The sequence below is a fragment of the Carettochelys insculpta genome, chromosome 1, assembly GCF_033958435.1.
Source record: "Carettochelys insculpta isolate YL-2023 chromosome 1, ASM3395843v1, whole genome shotgun sequence".
Lineage (NCBI taxonomy): Eukaryota > Metazoa > Chordata > Testudines > Carettochelyidae > Carettochelys > Carettochelys insculpta.
Window position 1 is genome coordinate 63,288,004 of NC_134137.1, and position 20,365 is coordinate 63,308,368.

A 20,365-nucleotide genomic window follows, 5' to 3' on the forward strand; every position below is an offset into this window, starting at 1 on the left:
CTGTGGTGCCTGCCTGCATGGTCTCTCAGCTTGCTGCACAGGAAGGCAGGGGGCGGGGAGCTTTAAGGGGCTGCTGCACGCGGCGACCATCGAGCTCAGGGGCTGGAGAGAGCGTCTCTCAACCCCTCAGCTGATGGCCGCCATGGTGGACCCCGCTATTTCGATGTTGCGGGACGCGCATCGGCTACACATGCCCTACTTCGACTTTGAACGTCGAAGTAGGGCGCTATTCCCATCCCCTCATGAGGATAGTGACTTCGATGTCTCACCGCCTTACGTCGATGTCAACTTCGAAATAGCTCCCGCCACGTGTAGACATGGCAGGCGCTATTTCGAAGTTGGCGCGGCTACTTTGAAGTAGCCGGCACGTGTAGACGTGGCTTAAGTGTAGAAAATCAGTCAAAGTTCTTTTCTTCTATGGATGAAGTCCAAAATTCTGAAATTTTCTCCGTTGCAGTAAAAATTGTCAATTTTTTCCTTGTAGTGACAGATTCACTTAAGTTTGTAAAAATATCTGCAAGGTATGCAAGTCTTGGTAGCCATGAGGAACTTGTCCGACAGTTGAAACCTGGAATCCAAGAAAACCAATTAAGTTAATCACAAAGTTCACAGTAATAAACTTTTCCTCACGTTAGCCACCTCACCTCTGCATGAAGCAGCTCATACACATGATGTCATATTTAATATTTTAGAAGGAAAAAATATTGCACCAATTTTTTTTTTCACAGAACACCTAGTCACATCACACAGAACAGTGTTCTGGAACACAGTGTGGGAAGCGCTGACTCAGGATATTTCAGCAAGAGCCCAGAAGGTGATTTCTAACAAACCTTTATTACTGGAGACACTTTGGCTGTGTCTGCATGTGCCACTCTTTCTGGAAATGGTATGGCAATGAGCTGTCTGGAAGATGCTAATGAGATGCAGATGTAAATTTCCTGGGCCTCATTAGCAAACGGGCATGTGATTCAGAGTCCAGAAGAAGCTCTTCTGGACTCCAAAATATATGTACAGACACATAGCCCATGGAGATCTTCCAGAAGGAGGGGGCTTTCTTCTTCTGGACTCCAAACCACATGCCCACATGCTAATGAGGCACAGGAAATTTACACCCATGCCTCATTAGCCTCTTCCAGACAGCTTATCTCCATGATGCTACTCCAAGAAGTGGCATGTGTAGACATGCCTTTGAGTATCACAAAATCATTTTGCCAATCACTATTTCTACTCAATTTTTTTATTAACTTTCCTCATGCAAATTCATTGCATGACTACTGTGAACTCCTGTCTATTTAAAAACAACAAGAAGTCCTGTGGCACCTTATAGACTAACAGATATTTTGGAGCATCAGCTTTCCTGGGCAAACACCCGCTTGGTCAGATGCATGAGTGAGGAGTTCCAGAGGGGGGTGTAAATAGGGAGTTGCAGTCAAGGGGAGGGCCAGAATTGATAAGGTCTCTTTAAAGACCCCCCTCTTTAAATCCTCCTCTGAAACCGCCCCCCCCACTCATGCATCTGATGAAATGGGTCTTTGCCCACAAAATCTGATGCTCCAAAATATCTGTTAGTCTATAAGGTGCCACAGGACTTCCTGTTGTTTTTGAAGATACAGACTAACAGGGTTTCCTCTCCGATACTTTATATGTAAAAAATCTGTGCCCCACATGTACCAAAAAACACCTCTTCCTCTTCGGGGGCCTGAACAGCCGCAGCGGGAAAGGCCCCTCCGGGGAGGAGGGAGGCACAGCACCGCCTGGGCAGGCTGCAAGCCGGGCTGAGCCCTAGACAGGCTGCTGAGCCGAAGCCAACAGTGCAAGGACAGGATCCGCAGCGCCACGTTTCCGCAGGCGCTTTAAACCGCACTTCCCCCTCGCAGCGACTACAGCCCTGCGCCATCCCCCGCTCAGCTTGCACAGCCGCCCCCCGCCGCGGCCGAGGCGCGGCCGTGCAGACCTCCGTCGCCAGGTGGCGGTGTCGCCGGGCCCTGCCCTCCGCTGCTGCAGGAGCGCGCGGCTGCTCGGGCGCGGCGATGGCGGCGGGCGGGGAGCGGAGCAGCACGCGGGACCGGCTGCTGGCAGCGCTGGAAGATCTGGAGCTGCTGGCCAGGTACCCGCGCGTGCCCGGCGGCTCCTGCAGAGCGGGGCAGCGCCGAGAGGCCCTTTCCAGATGGGGCCCCTCCGGACGCGCCGCCCGGGGGTGGGGGAGTCCGGCCTAGCGGGCCGGGGGTGCCCTGGGTGGGCGCCTTGCCGGTTAGCTAAGCCGGAGAAAGGGGGCGAGTAAGTGACTGACATCTCGCTCCCTGCGAGGCAGGGCCTGGCAGTGCCGCTTCTTGAACGCCTTCCTGTGTGAGTGTGAGAGAAACGGGCGTGCGCAGTTCTCTGTGCCCCATGCGGGAGCGCCTGTGTGACAACCACCTTCAGGCGTTCTGCGTGCGCCTGTGTGGCGGAGGGAAGGGGGTTGTAATACAGACACGGCATTTCGCGGAGTTACAGTTCAATATGATGAGTAGTAACAGAGGGGCGGCCGTGTTAGTCTACTCCAACAAAACAAAGCAGCAGACATGTAGCACTTCAAAGACTAATTAAATGATTTATTCGGTGAGGAGCTTTGGTGGGACAGACCCACTTAAATTCATCAGAGGAGGTGGGTCTGTCCCATCAAAGCTTGTTACCGAATAAATCGTTTTTGTTAGTGTTTAAAGTGCTACACTTCCGCTGCTTTGTTTTATTTAACATGAAACATTTAAAGGTGGGTATCTTATAGAACTGCAGCCATAGGGGACACTTCTTTGATTGTAGCGCTTACAGTGCAAGTGGACAAGGTATAGGCTGGGTACTGGGAGGAAGGGCTAGAACGCGGGTGTTTTAAAATCTTGGCAATTTCATTGATCTTTGCCAAAAGGCTTTTTTGTTTTGTTTTGTTAGTGCTCACAGTACAACTGTGCCTCATTCTGTGTGGCTCATCTGGCCTGTTCTTTAGGGGTAGTGCAGGGACCCAGCAAGTGTGTACTAAAGGTTCCCTCGTGCATATAATGAAATACAATTTGAAACTAATCCTCAGTAACCTTTTTTGCCATTAAGTCACCCATAAGCTCTTGGCACTTTTAATTTTATTTCTGTCCACAGCCCTCTGCCATGCCACAGAAATTTTCTCACTTTTCTTGAGACCGTAATTATTCAGTGAAAGTTGTCATGCCTATGTCAAAGGTTTGCAGACAGTCTTTTGATATATTGTCTCCTTCCAGAGAAGCAGGGTTTCTCTATATATTGCCTCCTCAAGTTAAGTAGATAACCTAATGTGTTTTTTCTATTTTTGTGAACAATTTATTCTTTGTATTTATATCAATTTTTAGGGCTAATGCCATGAAGATATGCTGGTCAGTTTCACTTTGATTTGAATCAGCTTCTTTTTCAGATCCCCTTGTTTTGCCTCAGCATCTGTATTGCAAGTATTACAGGGAATGTTCTTTTATAAAACCAAACTTTTCATTTTTATTTAATCAACCATTTCTCTTGGCCTGAGGCTCTACAGATGGTTGTTTTTATACAACCTAAGTTTGGGGCAAAGTTTGACTGTGGAGAATTATTTTAAAGTAACTTAGCAAACATCACTAAACTTGTTCACTTCCTGCATATGTTTATTTGAAGTCAGAAGGCCTTGATCTGTGGGGACACATGCTAGTACCCATATGCATCCCATGTTGTGAGCATCAGTGAGGAGGGGGAAACTTGGAAATGACAGAAGGGCTTAATGACTTCTTTGTTTTGGTCTTCACCAAGAAGGCCGATGCAGAAATGCCTAACATGCATGCTATTAGGAAAGGGGGGTAGGTTTAGAAGATAAAATAAAAAAAGAACAAATTAAAAATTACTTAGAAAAATTAGATGTCTGCAAGTCACCAGGGCCTAATGAAATGCATCCTAGAATACTTAAGGAGTGGATAGAGGAGGTTTCTGAGCCTTTAGCTATCATCTTTGAAAAGTCCTGGAAGCTGGGAGAGATTCCAGAAGACTGGAAAAGGGCAAACATAGTGCCCATCTATAAAAGGGGAAAAAGAAACTCAAAACTACAGACCAGCCAGTTTAACTTCTGTGCTGGGGAAGACAATGGAGCAAGTAATTAAGAAATTCATCTGCAAACATCTGGAAGAAAATAAGGTGATAGCTAACAGCCAGCATGGATTTGTAAAGAACAAATCATGCCAGACCAAACTGACAGCCTTTTTTGACAGGATAATAAGCCTTGTGGATAAGGGAGAAGCAGTGGATGTGGCATACCTGGACTTTACTGAGGGATTTGACACGGTCTTGCATGATCTTTTTATCAATAAACTAAGCAAATACAACTTAGATGGGGCTACTATAAGGTGGGTGCATAACTGGCTGGATCAGCATTCTCAGTGAGTAGTTATTAATGATTTGCAGTCATGCTGGAAGGGCAGAACAAGTGGAGTTCTGCAGGGATCTGTTTTGGGACCAGTTCTATTCAATATCTCCATCAATGATTTAGATATTGGCATAGAGAGTACACTTATTAAGTTTTCAGAGTATACCAAGTTGGGAGGGTTGCAATTGCTTTGAAGGTTAGGGTCTTAATTCAAAATGATCTGGACAAACTGGAGAAATGGTCTGAGGTAAACAGGATGACATTTAATAAGGACAAAGGCAAAGTACTCCACTTAGGAAGAACCAATCATCTTCATACATATAGAATGGGGAGCAACTGTCTGGGAAGGAGTCCTGTGGAAAGGGATTTAGAGGTCATAGTGCACCACAGGCTGCATATGAGTCAACAGTGTGATGCTGTTGCAAAAAAGCAGACATGATTCTGGGATGCATTAACGGGAGTGTTGCGAGCAAGACTCAAGAAGTCATTCTGCCACTCTACTTGGTGCTCATTTGGCCTCAATTGGATTATTGTGTCCAGTTCTGGGCACCACATTTCAAGAAGGACGTGGAGAAATTGGAGAAGGTCCAGAAAAGAGCAACAAGAATGATTAAAAATCTAGAGAACATCAGCAATGAGGGAAAACTGAAAGAACTAGGCTGGTTTAGTTTAGAAAATATAAGATTTAGAGGGAATATGATAGTGGTTTTCACGTAACTCAAAGAGAGTTTTGCAGAGGAGGGAGAAAAATTGTTCTCCTTGGCCTTTGAGGATAGGACAAGGAGCAATGGGCTAACTGCAACAAGGGAGGTTTAGATTAGACATTAGTTAAAAAAACTTCCTGACTGTCAGGATGGTTAAACACTGGAATAAGTTACGGAGGGAGGTTGTGGAATCTCCATTGCTGGAGATATTTAAGAGCAGGTTAGATAGACACCTATCGGGGATGGTTTGGTTGGTGGTTGGCCGTGCCAAGAGGACAGGGAACTGGACTCGATGACCTCAGTCTCTTCCAGTTCTAGTGTTCTATGATTCTAATGCTCTGCAAACTTGGATCAGATTTTCAGAGCTTACATGAAACTGTTATACAGAAGTTGATAGTCTGCTTAACTTTAACTGTTGCCTATTTTCCTTTACAAAATATTTATGCTAAATGTCTGAAAATTGTTCCTATCAAGATCATGTAGTTCTGTAAAGATTGTTCTAAGCTTTACAGTGTAATTATTTACATTCTTGAAAAAAATTAAACCAAATTTATGTAAAAATACTAATCAAATTATGTTTCATCTTGTTTATCACTATGGCACAGTGATTCTTGAAAACCAAATACAAAGGTAGAATCTGAATTAAATCCAATTTTCTTCTGGTGGGAGCTGTATGAAATTCAAATACATGTTGATGGCAAATAGGAAGAGGTGTTTGAAATCAGCCACTGATTGGTAAAATGAATGTGCAATGCTCAAGTGCAAGTCTGATCCATGTATTACTGCCTCCTTGACCTTTGATTTCCCATAGATCCATGGGTGATCAGTTCTGTGGTTAAAATCTTTGAGTGAATATTGTCAATGCAAGATAGAGGACTGGAAACATACTTGCAGTGAAAAATTGTGTATTTTAAATGGGCTCTGACATACCCATGGGATACGGAAACTGTGGGTCTGCTGTATCCCTCTTAATTCTTTGCCATAGGCTGTTGGTGGGGCCCTTTCAAAAAGGGCCCTGGTCTGGACAAGCTGTGCATCAGTGATACGCGGCAATTTTGAAGAGCTGTGGCTGGCGACATGTTAGTGAGGTGCTGAATATGCATTTCGACACTTCATTAGTAATCTTGTATTTTGTTTACTGAAAAATAAAGACTTCTAGGTCTTAAATACTGAACTATTTCTAAAATACACTGCCACTAATATATTTTAAAAACTCACTGAGAACAATCTCACCTAATTTCTAAACAGTAGTTTAGAATATTGTTTAAAATGCAAATTTCATTTCAGGGAATTGATTGAAATTTTGGCAATTTCAAGAAACCAGAAACTTCCACAACCAGGAGAGGAGAGCCAGGTAAACAATTTTTATTAAATATTTGTCTAGTCAGCTCACTTTCATATTCAGCCACTTTTCCCTACCTAGCCTACCATTCAGGCAAACTGTATGGTATGATCAAAAAGGAGTTCAGTGACACTTGAACACTAACAATTTTATTATGGCGTAAGCTTTTGTGAGTTGTCACTCGCTTCGTCAGATTCATGAAGGGAAAGAAAAAGGAACGGTAGAGGTACAGAGGTGGGAGTGTTACAGCACGGCTAATTCAGTCCGGGGAAGCTAAAATGTTTTCCTGCTCTTTTTTATTTGTGCCCATTCTTGATATCTGATTTGTGTCCATTTATTCTGTTGCATAGAGACAGTACATGGCTCAGGAACAAACCGGACTGTGTCTATGCAATAGAATAAATGGATACAAATCAGACATCAAGAATGGTGAAATACAAAACTGTTGGAAAACCATTTTTACCTCCCTGGATGTACAGATCTGAAAGTTGCCACCCTCAATACTTCAAAACCAGGCTGCAATGCGAAATTGCTGAGCTGTACAATTCATGTACAAATTTGACACCATCAGGAAGGACCTAGGTAGAGATTGGGAATGGCACGCTTATTACCGTAAGTAATTTTCCACCTTAGGTATTGTCACCTTCTTATCCACATCCCCCCAGCTTGAATTAGCCCTGCTGTAACACTCCCATCTCTGTACCTCTACTATCAGTTTCTTATTCCTTCTCTTCATGTATGTGGTGAAGTGAATTGCAACTGATGAAAGCTTATGCCATAGTAAAATTGTTAGTCTTTAAGGTGCCACCAGAGTCCTTGTTGTTTTTTGCTGAACCAGACTAACACAGCTACCTCCGAAACCCGTGTGCTGTGAAATTTTAAGCAATACTAATACTTGAGAAGTTTAGTGTGAGGGCCCATTCCTACTTCAGGGGAAGTCAGTGATAACACCTCTTCCCTTTCCTATCATCAGTGAGCCAAAGCCTTTGTCCTGAGTTTGTAAATAGTAGGACTGAGATCCTGTGAAAATAAGCCCAGTGGTTTAAGTCTCTCTCCAGTATTTTGCTTTCCCAGGGCATGATTCAGTTGCTTGCTGTGCTTGTAAGTACTCCAAGGGCTGTAGAGCAGCTTCTTGCTGACTTCTGTCCCAGCCCATTTACATTACGTAAGTCCCGCATGTTCTTGGAGAGCTGGTGGCAAGCAGCATGAATATGGTGGCTAAGGAACTTTCTAGATGGGCTGTCAAGTACTGGTCTGGAGAGTTCTGAAGAAAATTGTAACCAGGCTATTTCCTCTGTGATCCTTACTCCTGATGAGCTTAATTCACTCTTGGTCTGGCACTTGGCTAAAATCTGTGCCAGTTTTCTCTCTCTGCGATTTGCAATGGATTTTTGTGTTTGATGGATTGTCCAATTATTTGAGATATTTATGGAAATAAGCACTAGTACATAAATGAAGGAGACTTGATTATACCTTGTCTTCCTGGCTACTAAAAACAGGCCATTGAAGATAGCTGATAGTATCAGAAGATTTTTTTCTCAAGGGGGAATCGAAACTGAAAACAGCAAAGGTTAAATATGTGAACACATTTAGTAGTAATTTACAATTATTTTCCCCATTATTATCTGCTGTAACAGTCTCTTGCAGTAGCCTCCAAATCAAACTTTGATAAATCCAAAGATGAATTTCTAGTGGGAGAAACCGTTAATTCAATTTGTGCTCTGAAAAATGGAGTTGTGTTCTCTAAGCATTGTACACCTTTGACTATGATAAAAGACTTTGTAAGCAGAATTTGTCTGCCAATTGAGTAGATGCATGAAGCAGAATAGACTGCATTGCATTGACTCTGGTGCTGAACAGAAGTAAAGTCTTCATCAAAAGAGAGACAGCTAGAGGATTCCCAAAGAACATACCTTCATTAAGTGGCTATTTCTGTGGAGTGTGTAAATGACAGCTGTGCTTTATAAGAAACTGGTGGCCCAGGTGCAGGATTGCCACCACAGAAATTTCATTTGCGGACAAAATGGGAAAAATTTATGGACAGACACATTTTTTTATGGACATGATTTTTATACTATATGAAGACAACATAAATGGCCAAAAGTGAAACGTAACCATCATTCATACATCACAGGAATTCCGTCCGTAAATTTACTGACAGGTTGGCAACCCTACCCAGGTGTTAAATGCACACAGTATGTCTTGCAAAATAACCCTTTGGAAGAGGGGAAGATGGCTCTGAGTTACAGCATACACTGTATTAGTGAGAGGGCTTCTCAGACCACATGCCATTTGAGAGCATACTAACTTCTAGTTTGGTTATAAACCTTTTTAGGAATGAATTTATAGCTGTGCTCTGCTGGGAGTTAGTGCAGAATGGGGCTTCTTGGCTACGTCTACACGTGCATGCTACATCAAAATAAGCTATTTCGATGAATAACGTCTACACGTCCTCCAGGGCTGGCAACATCGACGTTCAGCTTCGACGCTGGGCAGCACCACATCGAAACAGGCGCTGCGAGGGAACGTCTACACACCAAAGTAGCACACATTGAAATAAGGGTGCCAGGAACAGCTGCAGACAAGGTCACAGGGCGGACTCAACAGCAAGCTGCTCCCTTAAAGGGCCCCTCCCAGACACAGTTGCACGAAACAACACAAGATCCACAGTGCTGACAACTGGTCGCAGACCCTTTGCATGCAGCATGGATCCCCAGCTGCCGCAGCAGCAGCCAGAAGCCCTGGGCTAAGGGCTACTGCACACGGTGACCATAGAGCCCCGCAGGGGCTGGAGAGAGAGCGTCTCTCAACCCCTCAGCTGATGGCCGCCATGGCGGACCCCGCTATTTCGATGTTGCGGGACGCGGATCGGCTACACGTGCCCTACTTCGACGTTCAACTTCGAAGTAGGGCGCTATTCCCATCCCCTCATGGGGTTAGCGACTTCGACGTCTCGTAGCCTAACGTTGATTTCAACTTCGAAATAGCGCCCAACACGTGTAGCCGTGACGGGCGCTATTTCGAAGTTGGCGCCGCTACTTCGAAGTAGAGTGCACGTGTAGACGCGGCCCTTGTGTTAAAAATAGCTGAAGAACAGCCCTGGCTTTGGACAGTCAGTGCCCATAATATGTAAGGGAGCGTCATACTCCATGATAATAAAGCAACATATTGGGTTATTCTACTGTGCACCAGAAACTTCCTACTTCGTTGGCCACAAATGTACTTAGTCCACCTAGAGTGGCACAAGGAACCAGAGATGGGAATCTGAACTTCTGAATCAGCAGAATGTAGGGGTACCACAGAGGTAGCACAGTAAGCTCTCCTTAGGAATAGGCACAGCACTCTTGGCTGAAGAAGCACTGTTTATTCTTTTACATAGAGACTGTCCAGTTTGTCCGATGTATATAGTAGAGGGGCATTGCTGGCACATGATGGCATAAATTATATTGGTAGATGTGCAGCTGAATGAACCCACGATGGTGTGGCTGATCTGGTTAGGTCCTGTAATGGTGTTGCTGGTGTAGATATGTGGGCAGAGCTGGCAATGAGGTTTGTTGCATGGATGGGTCCCTGAGTTAGAGTGACTGATGTGCCAGCACATCATGTGCCAGCAATGCCCCTCTGCTATATACATCGGACAGACTGGACAGTCTCTACGTAAAAGAATAAACGCACACAAATCAGATATCAGAAATGGCAATATACAAAAACCCGTAGGAGAGCACTTCAATCTCCCAGGCCACACAGTAGCAGACTTAAAAGTAGCTATCCTACAGCAAAGAAATTTCAGGACCAGACTCCAAAGAGAAATTTCTGAGCTACAATTCATCTGCAAATTCAATGCCCTCAGCTCAGGCTTAAACAAAGACTGCGAATGGCTGGCTAAATACAGAAGCAGCTTCCCCTCCCTTGGCGTTCACACCTCCAGATCAACTGCTGGTAGTAAGCCTCAACCTTGCTGACTGAGCTAACCTTGTTATCCCCACCCTTGCTCTGGCTTATTTATACCTGGCCCTGCAGATTTCCAAGACCAGCATTTGATGAAGTGAATCTGTGCTCATGAAAGCTCATGCTCAAAACTTTTCTGTTAGTCTGTAAGGTGCCACAGGCCCCTTCGTTGGAGCTTCCACTGAATACACATTTTAAAATCTCAGTGTCTAAAATTGGCAGCTTCACAGTAGAAAATATTTGTTTCTCTTTAGGGTGCTCTAGCTCAGGGCTGCATGTTATTTCAAAAGAGGGGCGCAGAGCCATCTACCTCACCTGCACCCCCTTGTCCCGCCCCACCCCCCACTGCTGGTTCTCCCCCCCGCCCCCCCAACCTAGGGAGGGAGCCTCAAACTTTAAAGCCAACTTTGCTGGGGCTTCTCTGGATGCCCTGCGAGGTGATGCCAGGGGTGCAGCTGCAAATGCTGGACATGCGGGGGAGTGTGGAAGGGGTGTGTGGAGGCCCAGTCAGCAGGGGCAAAGATTGAGCCCCAGTTGTGCTTGAGGAGTATGTGAGGGACCATAACCAGTCCCTTCCCTAGGAAAGGCAGAAGCAGGTGTTCACCTTGTGCTTCAGTTGGGCAGGGTTGCTGCTTCTCTTAGGAGACGTGCCTGCAGTGTGAGCCCTGCTTAATGTGATGCCCATAACATCCTACTGTAGGGGTGCACAAAGCAGGGGATGTGATATTTCATAAGGGGGAGCAGGTCAATCCGCCTGTCTCCTCTGCTGCCTCCCCCTACCCCACCTCCACCATGAGAGCATGGTTCATCACTTCCAGGACGCTCCACTTGCTTCCAGGGCTGTTGCGGGGAGCCCTGTTAAATGCAAGGACAAAAAATGGGGTCTGACGCAAAAAGTTTGCTTGCCCCTGTTCTAGCTAATACTCAACTCTGTGTGATATGTTCTGCAGTGGCATAATTAACAGTGCTGGAGCTGAAATGTTCATAACTTGTCTTACGAATTAATGATTTATTAGATAAATGAGGACAATTGGCATCTTTCTTGGTACTCTTGTTTTCATGTGTTCAGCAGCACTCTCAAAGACAATGCCACCAGTTGCGTAAGTTGGGTTGACCTGATTTTGCTAAACTGAGAGTCATATTGGTAGCTTCTCTGTCATCCAGGGAACACAGATACTTTGCACGTTTATGTGTTCAAATTTAATATTGAAACTTGTATCTACCTTGACAGGTGAATGCAAAGTTCTTGTTTCATTCATTAATGAACTCCACCAGCATACCAGCTTTGTTGCAGATAAATACTTTACTAGATGCTTGTTAGGATGTTTACCTGACCTACCTTCAGGTTGCAATTTGGACTATCTGAACTGTAGGTCATATCACAAAGGAGAAGAGTTGGACACTTCATTTTATTTTAAATACTTTGGGAGATTTCAGCAAAATCAGTGTGACTATCCCAATTATGATTTCTGCTGCTCCTCTTACCACTGGATTGCTGTTTGTGGTACTGTTGTGGATTTTGTAATTAATAAGGATGAATAAATTATATAAACACTTATCTGACAGATCCTGGAGTTGCTGATTCAGAGAGATGGGGAGTTTCAGGAATTAATGAAACTGGCACTCGATCAGGGGAAAATCCATCATGAAATGCAGCTATTAGAAAAAGTAGTTGAAAAGAGGGACAGTGATATTCAGCAGCTACAAAAACAACTGAAGGAAGCGGAGCATATACTGGTAAGTCTTTGTTTTGAGAGTTGTTGTTTGAAGGGGAAATAAGGCTGGTTGTGCATAATGTGTAATTCCAAGAAAAAAAACCCAGAATTTTACATTTAAGAAAATTAAATGTATGAATTCTTGAAAGCCTGGAAATTTATGCTTTCAGTAACCAGAATTAATTAAAAGTTACTGTGGTATTCTCACATTTTGGAAAGTTTGTAATGGTAATTTTCCTCAAAGTTCTTATTGTCCCTTCATAATAATTTTACATCCCACCTCATCCCCCCCCTTTTTGGCTATTTGAAATATTTATAGTGAAAATAACACCTGCTGTAAATAATAAGTGAAATGTGCAAAATCAAACCACTGAAGACAGCTGCTGGTTGAATGAGGAAAGCCTAGAAGGAGAAGATGAATGGTGTACTTCACATTTAGCCATATTCCTTGAGAGAATAGCCAACCCTTTGAGAAACTTGGATTAATGAAACAAGTGGGAGCCCTTCTGGGCTATCTGTAGGCATTACAACTGATGTTGGATGGTAGCTAATTAATTTTTCTGACATTGTGCTGTGTGTTTGCACTGTTGCACATAGAAAAATGGAACTATAAGAATATGCCACATTTATTGTGAATGCAGAATTAATTTTCTGTCCCTAGCTATTAATATTATCTGTCACATGTACACACACTCACACACAGTTCTACAGATCAGATATAATTGCCAGCATCAGTTGCTTATGCTAGTCTACTGGGACGTGAGGGAGGGGAGCTGGGTCATGTTGTAGCTCCTGGAGGATGATTGTAGGACCAAAAGACTCAATCCTATAGTTTCACACCCATCTCTTTATAAGTTTTAGTCCATAGATCCTTTCCTGTCCCACTGCCTCATCAGTTAATGGCAGATGCAACTTGTGATCTGTTTTTTTATGAGACTTTTGTTACTTTCTTTCTTGGGGTTCTTTTGCAGGGTTTGCCTGAATTATTCCTCTGCTAACAAGCTGGTGCTGGCAGCTGGTCACCCAGACGAGCTGGCACTGGGGACTGATCATACTTCTCTCTCTATCACACACACACACTCACAAATGAGATTAAACCCACCCTCCCCCAGTTACAATCTAGAGTGACATTATAGTGTATTAAAGAAAGTTACAATAACATAATTCAAAGGCAGTTTTAATAGGTTACTAACAAATTCATCCAAAAGTGGTTTAAACCTTGTTTCACTTATAAAATTCCATTCTTAAAAATTGGTCCACAATTTATGACGTTACATAACATCACATTGGTAGATATAATTCATTAAAAGGGTGATTTCATTCTTTAGCTCCACAACATAGTGAGAAAATATTTATTTAAAACACTGGCATAGTATAAACGTTTGCAAAAGATGTTCATTTGACCTTGATTTTAAGAGGAAATTTTAATAGTGTAAGTGGCTAAATTCACAGGGCCTCAGGTTATAAATTAATAATTGAAGAATAGTTTCTCTTTAACTAGGCAACCGCTGTTTATCAAGCAAAGGAAAAACTAAAATCAATAGAAAAAGCAAGAAAGGGTGAGTATCAATAGTTTATTACACTATTCTGAAGCTTTGAAACTATAGCTTTAAGTGGCTTATCTAAAGTTGTGTGAAAGCATGTAAGTTGGTTTTTAATTGCATCACGTAACTGTTTGACTTAAAAATCTCCATAAAATGGTGCATACGTATAAGGGGTTTCAGTTGAATTTGGAACCTCTCTATCTTAGAAAAGACATTGTAAGGCTGGGTTAATATGGGTTTTATTTTGGAGCGAGCTTGTGTCTCTTGGGGCAACAGAACATTGTAGTTTTATGGTCTAGCTCAAAACATATTTCCCCTCAGTGTTAATTTCTGTGCAAGTTTTGCTTAATAATGCATAGGATTAGCTTACTTTGTCACACAAGGCATTTACTCTAATATGCTGGTATACAATTTGTATCTGATCCTTTTTTTTTTTTTTAGGGGAAGGGGAGAACATGACTTTGGTTTTTTGTTTTGTTTCTAATAAATGTTGACAATACTGTTTGCTAAAAAGCTGTGCCTCAAGGTTTGCTGACATCTAGTAAAATCTGCTTTAGCACTTGTATGGCTGAGCTAGGCATTTTTACAAAAGAGGTGAGAAGGCATTTTAAAGCGATTAATAGTATCTTTATAGTTATTTGTAACTTTCCTCTAAAATGATTTCAGGGTGTTTCACAAATTATACATTGCTGGAAACAGACATGTATGGAGTGGAGAGTGACTCCCATCTGGCACGAGTACAGTGCATGATAGTAAGAGGAAAAGAGGAGAGAAGCTGAGTTAAGTACACTATGGCAGGTCCCTACTATTACAAAATATGCTCTGGCGTCTTAGAACCAGCTTCAGTGTGGACACTAAAAGTCTCCTATTAGAGATCCACCTAGCTCTTAATACATTTTCTCATCAGCAGGTGTCAGTGTACTGTAAAAAGTAGATTTCGTGGAAATTAGTCTGCCTCACAAGGTTGAAAAAACTTGGTTGACTTTTGAGATATTTGAATCTGTAGCTGTAGAATTAATACATTGCAGTCCAGATCCTTCTGTTCAGCTATTTGTGACAATGTCCTGAACAAACTTTCTGGAATTGAGGTAAATAGTATTGAGTTAGTTTGAATCCCTTTTGGGGTTCACGCTGTTAAAAACACAATGGCATATGTATTGTTGTGGAATTGTATGTCATTCCTCTGGGAGGAGGGGGCTACTGATGCCACTCTTCTGTTTGTTGGTCCTGTCAAGGAAATGGGCGTGCATACTAGATGAAACTGGATTCACCAAGGAATAACAGACAAAGAGAGGATTTTTTAGATCGTCTGGTTTAAAACAGTTTATGGTCTTCCTGTTCCAGCAGCTGGACAGGACCTCTAGTATATAGAGGGCCCCTATGCTTAAAGAAGGGTTGGAAACACTTAGCCTACGGAGGCCCCATAAAACTACGTGAAACCACAAGGAAACTCTTTGGGTTGTACACTGAATGACTGCTCCTGTCAGAGACCTTGTTATGATTGGGATGATCTCCGGTCAGCTTATCAGCATGTGGGTAGGTTCTTTTATTGCTGTTCTTTTTTTCTCCCTAGTACTCCTAACAAGAATAAATAGGCTTGTATAGGAAGAACTGTGTGATACCTTAAAACTGTGGACAGTTACTTAGTATCTGAAAAGAAAGCAAACAAGCCTGTTGAGGCAACTTGTCTCTGTTGGGAATGACACAGTAAAGGCAGGGAACATGGAGAACCTGGTCAGAAGGGAGAGACCAGTATCTCCACTCAAAAGTTGATGACCAGAGGAGTGTGAAGCCTTGAGTGGGGTTTTTCTTGCTGCTCACATAGGTGCAGTTGCCCTGAACTGTGGCACTATCCTCTGTGCCAGTGGTCCCCAACCTTTTTATGCGCAAGATCGTTTTTGGAATTTAAGGTCAACCTTAGATCCACTGTGTCCCTTCCCTGAGGTCGCAACCCACTAACTCTATCGTGTCCCACCTTTTTCCCCCGTAGCTTGCTCTCCCCCACTCTTAACTGACTTTTACTGAGCTGGGGCAGAGGAGTTGGGTTGCAGGAGGGGATATGTGTGATGACTCTGGGATGGGGGGGTCAGGTCTGGGATTTGGGGTACAGGAGGAGGTGTGCGGGGCTGGCTGTGGGAGAAGGCTCAGGGCTAGGGGTGCAGGAGTTGGGTGGAGTGCTGGCTGTGGAAGGGCATGTCAGGCTGGGATCTGGGGTGCCCCAGGGGGTACAGGGTGCTGGTTCTGGGAAGAGGGGTTAGGGCTGGGGCAATAGAACAGGAGGGGGTGCTGGATCTGGGAGGGGCCTGGGCGGTGGCTGTTGTGCAGGCTCCCACAGGGTGGCACTGGTAGCAGCTCCAGGTTGGTGCTGTCGTGAGGCCAAGGCAGACTCCCTGCCTGTCCTGTTCCCACTTAGAGCCCTGTGTGGTTACCAATGTCTGCCTGCAGGTAGATAGTCGATATCCACTGATCAGCAGGGCTCTGCTCTCAGGAGACACGGCGGCCAAAGGAGTGGAGCGCAGTACTGCTGCTCCCAGGAGCCAGCACCTTGCACTCGCAGCTCCTCCCAGCTATGAGTATGTCCTGTTCCCAGCCCTGCCACCAGTGGAGCTCTACAAGTAGCGTTCTCTGTCAGCTTAGCACTTAGGCAGCACCCCAGAGAAAGTCAAATTCCGGCCAGCTGATTAGCAGATTTCCCACAGCTGGCAGTATGTGTTTCTTCTGGTGGTGCACAAACCACGTTCATTGGTGCACACAACAAAATTTATTATGCACATAGATGGACATAAATTAGAGGCAACATTGTCTGTGACCCCCGACAGGAGAGGTGGCTGGCTGCAGAGCTGGGGTGGTACAGCTGCATTGCTGGGAGCAGCTGCCAGTGCTGGCACTGGCTCATGGGAGTGGCAGCATCATGCTCCTCTCCTTTGGCCGCAGTGTCTCTTGGGAGCAGAGCAGATTGGCAGATACCTGTGTCTATCATTGGGTAGACATTTGTGTCTGCGCAGGGCTCTGTGTGCCACTCCCTGAAGGGGCCTACAAGTTCTTTTGGCCCCAAGAATGGTGGGCAGGGGTCTTTGTGTGCTGCCCCTCTCTGTTGACACACCCCCATCAGCTCCTATTGGCCAGTTTCCTGTTCCCAGCCAATAGGGAATGTGGGGGGTGGTGCTTGTAGGCAGGAGCAGCACAAGGAGACTCCTGCCTCTCCCGACTACTCGCCACACATACAGAGCTGCGCTGGCAGCAGGGGGCTGGGGCAGACAGGGAGCCTGCCAAATGCTGACTGTGAACAACTGGGAGAATCTGCAGAGCGACCAGTCAGTGACCACTGCTTTGTGTGATGCCTGCATATTGGGGATACCCTTGAGGTTCTGCTACAGTGTTACACTGTTGCTCTCTATTTGGAATATCAAAGTGTTAGTTTTAGATTAATTATCAAGTCAGGCAATTTCCCGAGTGTATGAGCCTGTGTCTCCCATGTTAACTTTTTTCCTTTTTTACAGGTGCTATTTCATCAGAAGAAATAATCAAATATGCCCACAGGATTAGTGCCAGCAATGCTGTTTGTGCTCCTCTGACGTGGGTACCAGGTAAATGTCACGTTTGACAAATGAGCTGCATGCATGAGTTTGTCATGGCATGGAAGTGTCCTCTGATATTAATACAGCAGCAAAGATTAACGATCATCATTTAATATTTGCTTGGATTTTGTAGAGCTTTCCATTATTTAAAAAAAAAAACTTTTTTTTTTTTGCTTGAGATACTTTTTTTTCCTTGTTGAATACCTTGGAGTAAAATTTAGTGGACATTTTAGAGGTGCTTTTGAGATAGCTACAAAATTCACAATGTATGGATTCCATTGATCAGTTGCTAGTGTATGTCCTCCACTGGATCCCTGTTTTCTGTGGGGTCCAATTCAACGTCTTGGCCCTAATTAAATCTGTTAATGGGTCAGAACTAAGTTATATTAAGCACTGTCTTTCCATTCACATTTCTCTGAGACCACTGCATTCCTCAGGGATGTGGAAACTACAAAGACATATTCAGCGATGGGCCTTGGTATCTGGAACCAGCCCTCCTGCAGCGGATCAGAATATACTTTACTGAAGAGCAGGGCCAAGAACTAAATGAAGTCTTGTTAATAGTAGAGATGAGAACAGAGAGATGTCATTTGAAATGAGTTTCTTGTGTACTTCTTTAGCTAAGCTTCAATAAACAAATGTAAATGGAGATTATATTTGGTTTTAATTGCTAACAGAACAGGTGTGCGTCCTATGGCTGATGTAAACAATCAACACAGTTTTCTGTTTAAAAAGTGTTACAGGAAAACACTAGCACCTGTAGGCTGATAGTTACCTTGCAGATGTTAGCTTTGTTTTTAATTATATAAAACAACTTGTTTTTAAGGGGATCCACGTAGGCCATATCCTACAGATCTGGAGATGAGGAGTGGCCTTTTGGGTCAGATGAACAACCCACCCACAAATGGAGTTAATGGACACTTGCCAGGGGATGCACTTGCAGCAGGCAGATTGCCAGGTAATGGAAGTATGCAGATATTTATGTAATGAATCAAAGAAATGCCATAATCATAATTATGAATTAATTCACTTTCCAAGTCTCCCTCAGTAATACCAAGTCAGAACTAAAACAGCTGAACATTCTGGCTGACACGGTTCTGTGTCACTAAGGGACTGGTAAACAAAGTAAGCCATTTGAAAGGGTGGCACAGGAATATAGAAGAACAAGAAACAATGTGTTCTGTTTGTCCCACTGCTAAGTCAAATTGAGATAACTGAGTCGTATTGGTGAATCGGTGGGAAAATTTCATTTATGAAAGGGGGAATGTGAAGACTTTCAAGCTTCCAATCCATTTCTGTGTAATTTCTAATTATTTTAAAATCATGCACTAAAATACAGAAAATTTTCAGGAGCAAGATACTGTATTCTTAGACTTTTCCCCCTTTAATTTATATCCTGTATCAATCTGTACAGTAACCCTACATGGTCAGAAGCTCCAGATCTACAACTGGTGAACTCATATTTACCACTCAAGATAAACTCTTATTGACAAAGCCAATTTAAATACTGTGGTGTTTTAATACTTTAATTATTGAAATTGCTAGTAACAGTGATCTCACTGGGATTATCTTGAAAGCTAGACTGTCCTCTGGTTTAAAAATACTAACAGGGAACTAAGAATGCAGTGGATTAATTATACTGAGTGACAGCTGGCTTTTAACCTTTCCAGTTGATTAAAGGAGAACAAAATTCTATATTGGACTAAAACAGATCTTTCACTTCTTGTCTACTTGTAGTTATGAAAAAATTGTTTTCAAATGTCTGTGACAGTAGGAGACAGCTAAAAACAAAAGTATTGCAGGCATTCTAGAGAAAAAATGTATTTGTATAAATACTGGACTGGAAGCCAGAAATTCAGTCCTAATCCTGGCTGTGAAGCCTTGGCATGTAAGTTAGCCTGTGTCCTGAGAGGTGAAATACAGATAAGGTTCATTCATTTCTCAGCAGTCTTGGGAGGGCTAGCTAATACTTGAACAGCAATCTGGAGATCTGAAGCATTGTGCAAACATTATTTTGATCACAGTAATTTAAAAATATCAAAATAGAGAAGGGTGGATCCTGTTCTAGCAAAATAGAACCTCTGATGGAACTGGTCTTACAGTGGCTGAATGGCTCATTTACAAGAGACTTTTCAGCTGCCAAGTGAACTGTGCAGGTACGTTGTTTAAAAAGTCAAGAATGAGGATGGAGAGAATAGCTTGGCACTGAAAACAAAATTTTTGAAAATGCTTTAAAAGTATATGCAGCTGCACCTGTTTATAGATGCCTGGGTTTCTCCATTTAAAAAGGCTCATGTTCATAAAGCATTGTTGTATTTATTTTTCAGATGTGCTTGCCCCTCAATATCCCTGGCAGTCGAGTGATATCTCAATGAACATGCTACCTCCTAATCATAGCAATGACTTTATGTTGGAGCCTCCAGGGCACAATAAAGAAAATGAGGACGATGTAGAACCTATGTCAACAGACTCTTCAAGCAGTAGTAGTGACTCGGATTGAATACTGAACAGGGACAACACCCCAACCAAATAGACTTTTAGTTCCTCTGCTGAAAGCAGGTTGGACGCTGTTCATCAAAAGCTTCAATGCCAGCCTGATATGGTGGCTTCACTGTGACAAAGACTGTTTAGATCTAGGATGTCAGTTTTAAAATTATGAACTCTTTGTTCCTCTATCCACTGGGTGCTCAATAAAAACAAGCAAAAATTGGTGGTAACTTTTTGCTGTAGAGAGCTTTGCTAGATTTCCAGGGATTGTGTTCTTTGTAAACTATATATTTTTAATATGCATTAGCCAAACTTAAGTTTCTGGAAGGAAGCTGTAAGGGGAATCCCCTTTTATGTTTGTTAACTTCTGTCTTTTGATAATAGCCTTTCTTTTAAGGCACATAGGTATGTACAGCTGTGTAGATTTTAAAAGTTGTCTGCTTTGTTAGCTACTGCCAGAACTCAAGTGTTTGGTCATCTTGTGTGTTATGAGAAAAAATTGCGATGTAACAATAAGCTGTTATACAAAAATATTTTTGTAATTATTGTACTAATAGTGAATTTGTTATAAATAAAAACTCCTCAATTTTGATATACTTTTGCATTTCAACTAACAGAATTTAATCTTGGACTAGCTTCTCTGCCTATCATGTCTCCAAA

The 20,365-nt window shown here is 43.2% G+C and overlaps 1 protein-coding gene across 1 annotated transcript; it reads left to right on the plus strand.

The window, feature by feature from the left end:
* The first annotated feature begins 1,960 nt into the window (after nt 1-1,960).
* MED4 (mediator complex subunit 4) lies at nt 1,961-20,299 on the plus strand. Its single transcript, XM_074987949.1, has 7 exons — nt 1,961-2,107; nt 6,379-6,445; nt 11,948-12,118; nt 13,598-13,655; nt 17,141-17,227; nt 18,045-18,176; nt 19,546-20,299. The coding sequence occupies exons 1-7, from the start codon at nt 2,031-2,033 to the stop codon at nt 19,716-19,718; spliced, it is 765 nt and encodes a 254-aa protein (XP_074844050.1). The 5' UTR covers nt 1,961-2,030; the 3' UTR covers nt 19,719-20,299.
* Nucleotides 20,300-20,365: the final 66 nt, after the last annotated feature.

Bases quoted from the DNA above. Each gene is read 5' to 3' on its own strand.
- MED4 (XM_074987949.1), top strand. From the start codon at position 2,031: ATGGCGGCGGGCGGGGAGCGGAGCAGCACGCGGGACCGGCTGCTGGCA. The intron at 2,108-6,378 runs GTACCCGCGCGT...ATTTCATTTCAG, and splicing joins GATCTGGAGCTGCTGGCCAG to GGAATTGATTGAAATTTTGG. The intron at 12,119-13,597 runs GTAAGTCTTTGT...CTCTTTAACTAG, and splicing joins AGGAAGCGGAGCATATACTG to GCAACCGCTGTTTATCAAGC.